This window comes from Hippocampus comes, unplaced genomic scaffold (assembly GCF_001891065.2).
Source record: "Hippocampus comes isolate QL1 unplaced genomic scaffold, H_comes_QL1_v1.1 scaffold742, whole genome shotgun sequence".
Taxonomy (NCBI): domain Eukaryota; kingdom Metazoa; phylum Chordata; class Actinopteri; order Syngnathiformes; family Syngnathidae; genus Hippocampus; species Hippocampus comes.
In genome coordinates this window covers 1,761-6,583 of record NW_017805205.1, presented here as the reverse complement: position 1 = coordinate 6,583, position 4,823 = coordinate 1,761, and the positions used below count along the sequence as shown (strand labels likewise).

At 44.8% G+C, this 4,823-nt stretch overlaps 1 protein-coding gene across 1 annotated transcript; it reads left to right on the top strand.

Moving 5' to 3' along the window:
• The first annotated feature begins 1,743 nt into the window (after positions 1–1,743).
• Positions 1,744–4,040, top strand: LOC109515209 (carbonyl reductase [NADPH] 1-like). Its single transcript, XM_019868834.1, has 7 exons — positions 1,744–1,749; positions 1,819–2,003; positions 2,091–2,260; positions 2,590–2,697; positions 2,845–3,053; positions 3,556–3,609; positions 3,696–4,040. The coding sequence occupies exons 2-7, from the start codon at positions 1,891–1,893 to the stop codon at positions 3,867–3,869; spliced, it is 828 nt and encodes a 275-aa protein (XP_019724393.1). The 5' UTR covers positions 1,744–1,749; positions 1,819–1,890; the 3' UTR covers positions 3,870–4,040.
• The last annotated feature ends 783 nt before the right edge of the window (positions 4,041–4,823 follow it).

Below are 4,823 nucleotides of genomic sequence, written 5' to 3'. Positions count from 1 at the left end.
AAGTGTTGCGATTAACGCATTGCTAAGATCATGAAAGAAAGCTTTTTAATTGTTTTTTAAATTTACACTTGCGCAAGTTAATACCCTGTCGCATTAAGGGAAAATGCTACGTTCGTAGCATTTAGCCTACAAGTATGTTCGAACTTGCGGGGACAGTCTGAACGTATTTGGAGGTCAAAATGTTTTTTCTCCACACTTCCGTCCACTTGGCCGATCCGTGTATGACTCGATAAATCAGGTTTTTTCCAACATCGAGAAAAAAAAAACAGTGAAAGTTCCATACACACAGTAACATTTCCATTGAAGTTTCTGTGGCACAAAAAAGGGACTGCACGATTAACTCCAAAGGATGCCGAGACTACATTTTCAGTGTCTGGCCAGCAGGCGGCAGCGCGTTCCCATACATGACGTCAACTTAGGCAACCGCGACAAAACAGACAAGATTTTGAAGAATAAACCAAGAACGACGGCGTGGAAGCAACTACGAAGCGTGTAAATTGTAACAGCGGTGTTCATCAATCAGCACTCCGACCACCTATTAATCAATTTATCAGGGTTTTGCCCAGGAAAATCTCCTGGAAATTGGAAGCCAGAGGATGTTTTTCCGGGTATGCGCGTTGAGGCTGCGCACAAGTACTGGACGTACTTGTATTTCGTCTCCTGTTGGATTCTAGCAGATTCTTTCTTCGCTGCAGACCACAGCAACGATCACAGGTATGAAAGCAAAGCTTAGAGATCATTTATGCAAGTGCACAAAATATGATTTGCAAAATGTTTCTATATGCAAGTTTTAAAATGACCGTTTAAGAAGTAAAAGTATACTCTTGTGATAAACGCCCTGGTTACGGATTGTTAATTTAGAGTAACAGAAGATCAAACGTGCTCATTGATCGGGACGTTTCATGTGAACAAGTTAAAAATGTCCAATATGTTTTTTTGTGGCGCCAGTTTGACACATTGCAGGGCTTTTTTTTGCCGCTGAACACTATCGCCAAAATTTCAAGAATGCGTCGGGGTCAAAGTTCATTAAGTTAAAATGGGGTCAAAGTTCATTCAGTTAAAATGTGATACACACACTTTAACTTAAGTTCTATGTCATTCTTGGCTCACCTGCTATTGTATTGAGATGCACACTCCATTATCTCATCCTGCAAACAAATTCATTATTGTGCCATTGTTTATGCCACCTATTTGACATTATGATGCATGATCTGTAATACAGTAAATAAATCTAATCGACAATATTTCTTTTCAATAATTTTCCGGTGATGTAAGGAGAAGGTGTCACCATGACTCAGCAAATCTGGGTGTTGTTGGAATGGACAAAATCTCTTGATCACATTTCTTTTCGATGGAACATTTTACTTGTAATAAAGTGCACCTTGAAGTACAAGGTACACAGCAAGATGTTAATCTTCACAAGTCGTAAATGTAGTGTAAATGACGCGCGTGCTACAAGCGTGGAATCACATTCGTCAAGTATTACAAAGTATTCAAATGGGTATTTTTTCACTGATTGATTTTTTTTTTCACGCATTGATTACGTATGCCAAGAAAGAACACTTGCTTGTTTGTTCATACACTGGCTGCTTTGTTGAAAGCAAATAAACTGAGTTGCAGGCCATGTTTTCAGCGGACACTCACCCAACTTCATCCATGTCTTGATATTGTCGTCGCCACTATTGTGTCACAAATATAGAAACCATCAATACAATACATTCAGAATGAATATTTCCTCAACAGTTGCAACTAGTGATTGATGAGCGTCAGGAAGTGGGTCAGCATGTCCCGTGGGGCAAAGTAGTTCTTCCGCAGTGTCACATGAAGGACGGATAAATTGTTTCCATTCATTCTTCTTTAAACATTTCCTCACGTCAACTTCAACCAGAGATGTCCAGCAAGGTCGCCGTGGTAACGGGGGGCAACAAAGGCATCGGCAAGGCCATCGTGCAGGCGCTGTGCAAGGACTTCCAGGGTGACGTCTACCTCACTGCCAGAGATGAGTATGTCTTGTCACATGATGAACACGTGACCTCCTCAACACCAAAAAAGACTCATACAAAATGAAAACATTCTTTTTTTCCCGATAGGGGGCGTGGTAAGGAGGCCGTAGCGTCCTTGAGCGCTGAGGGTTTGAAGGCCATCTTCCACCAGCTGGACATCAATGACGTTGGCAGCATCAGAAAGGCTGCTGACTTCTTTAAGCAAAAGTATGGCGGCGTGGACGTGCTTGTCAATAATGCCGCCATTGCTTTTAAAGGTAGCACAAATCTACAGTACCTACTGTATTTTTCACGCTATAAGTACCACCTTAAACGCTGGTAGACATTCATGACCTGACCTGCTGTCCGTTGCCAGCAATGGTTGCATGAGAAACAGGGATCGCACTGCCGAGATGGCTGCATTTATGGCACTCCTTCACTGTGCTCCTGAAGCTCAACTCCAAATGCTTCTTTTTGCCCTCATTTGCTCCTTAAACAGTCACACAGAAACTTCCGCATTTCCCTCTTGTGGCAGCCCGCTGTGCCCTCACGTGTGCACACTCCAACAACACTTACTTTTCCGTGCCTTTTTGTCATCCGTGTTTAGTGGCCGACCCGGCGCCGTTTGCCACGCAGGCCGATGTGACGCTGCGGACCAACTACTTTGCCACACGGGACATGCTGACCCACTTCCTGCCGCTCATCAAAGCAGGAGGTAGCGACACGCACACTCTGGCGCACACTCTCCTTCCCGCAGGTGGTCGTCTTGAGCCACGTCAGATTTAAAGATTCGATTTGACCTCACAATTGAAGGTTCAGACTCGAGACGACACTCAATGTCGCCGTCGTCTTCGTTTTTCAGGCCGCGTGGTCAACGTATCGAGCTTCGTGAGCGTGTACAGCCTGCACAAGTGCAGCGAGGAGCTGCAGAAGCGTTTCCGCAGCGAGGACATCAGCGAAGATGAGCTGACGACTCTCATGACGCGCTTCGTGGAGCTCGCCAAGAATGGCCAGCACAAGGAGGGGGGGTGGCCCGAGACCGCCTACGGAGTCTCCAAGATCGGTGTCACGGTACAGCACGGCAACTTTGATCAGCACTTGAGACGTGTTTGGCTCAACAAAAGTATTTGGACACTTACGGCAAGTCAAAAGTATCGGGACACATCCAATAACAAAGGTGGGGTTTGCACAAAAGCATCGGCTCACCTGCAGTGAAAATTAAAGACAAGTGTTGACAAAGTTTTGGGACACCTTTACAGGAAGAAAATGTGGGGGTGAGGGGCCAGGGGGGAATGATGAAAAATAAGGAAATATGTGGAAAGAAATGTATTGGGATGCATGGCCGGAAGTCAAGGGTGAAGAAACTCCAAAAACAAAAAGTATTGGGACACATGCAGTCGACGAAAAGTGAAGGAAAGGTCGTCTATGGAAAAAAGTAAAACAAAGAAAAGAGCAGAGTTTGGACAAAATAATTTGAATTTATACAGTACTACTAGGTCGGCAGAATGTGGATGACCTCAATACGCGTCTTGATCGATAATGTCATCGTGACTGTCAGCGTGTGTTCTTTCAGACGCTGTCGATGATTCACGCAAGGCGTCTGTCCAAAGAGAGACCAGACGATCAGGTAAAGAGCACACGGTGTCCTTTCGGAAAGTCTCGCGGGTGTTGAATGTCTCCTGTGGAATGCAATTCTGCGGTGGTTATGCTCAGATCCTGGTGAACGCGTGCTGTCCCGGCTGGGTGCGCACCGACATGGCGGGCCCCAAAGCCACCAAGTCCCCAGCGGAGGGCGCTGAGACGCCCGTCTTCTTGGCTCTTCTTCCAGCCGGAGCTTCGGCACCTCACGGCAAGTTTGTGTCGGACAAAGCGGTCCAGGATTGGTGAAGCCCATGATGTCTCCTCTTTCAGCCAGATGACATCACCCGAACGACCGTGCAGTGGAAAGGGAATGCAATGTTTCCACAAGCTTTGAAATACAAGTCAAGAAAGGCATATCAGAGTGAACGTGGAATGACACATTCTACCACAAATAAAGAAAAGAATGATTTTGAACAACTCATGTTACATTTCTGATCTAATCAAGACGGTATTGGAAGCACCTATTTTTTATTATTTGCCAATATTTCACAGCTCAATCAAACAAAAATGTGAGTAAAATATACAGTTGAGGCCGGTGTCAACGTACCTCGGGGGACATAGTGAATCTGTGCATTCTAACGGTAGTTCGTTGTACCCGTTTCCAATAAAATGGCCGCCAACTACCATGTAGAATACAATGTGAACATTTAGAGATGTAAAAAAACATGAGCATGTCATACAGTATAAACGTGTCAATTACCAATACATGTATATGGAGAAAACGTGATTTTATAAGACATGAAACAAAGAACTTCATCTACTTGATCTCTGAAAACATTCAGTCAGTAAATGTTACCCCGCCATACGCAAGTGCCAGTCCCACCGAAGGTGAGAAACAAGTTTGGCCTTCACAGACAGTGAGATTCACTTCCGTTGACCAGAGAGTGGTTTCAGACCTTGTGCGCTGTGCCCCCGGAAGTACAACAACATACGAGTCGATCAGAAGTGGAGGGAATCTCGCACTGTACATTTTGATCACGGCCAAGTTTGCGGCGGCAGTTAGCTTCCCGCGGTTCGTCGTGAAGGCCTTTTCACTATTTTGTGGGAAACATCTGGTCGTTATCATCAAGTTGATGTCATCAAGGTGTTCTTTGTTAGCAAAATCAATCAATGGAAAATAAATGATGTGAAATCGGGACTTTGAAATGTAAATTTTTGAGCGGTGAAAACGTAAATAGTCAAAACGAGGCTCGACTGCAG

Excerpts from the sequence above, each read along its gene's own strand:
- LOC109515209 (XM_019868834.1), top strand. The coding sequence starts at position 1,891 with ATGTCCAGCAAGGTCGCCGTGGTAACGGGGGGCAACAAAGGCATCGGC. Across the intron at positions 2,261-2,589 it reads TGCCGCCATTGCTTTTAAAG|TGGCCGACCCGGCGCCGTTT; the intron begins GTAGCACAAATC and ends ATCCGTGTTTAG. Across the intron at positions 3,610-3,695 it reads AAGAGAGACCAGACGATCAG|ATCCTGGTGAACGCGTGCTG; the intron begins GTAAAGAGCACA and ends GGTTATGCTCAG.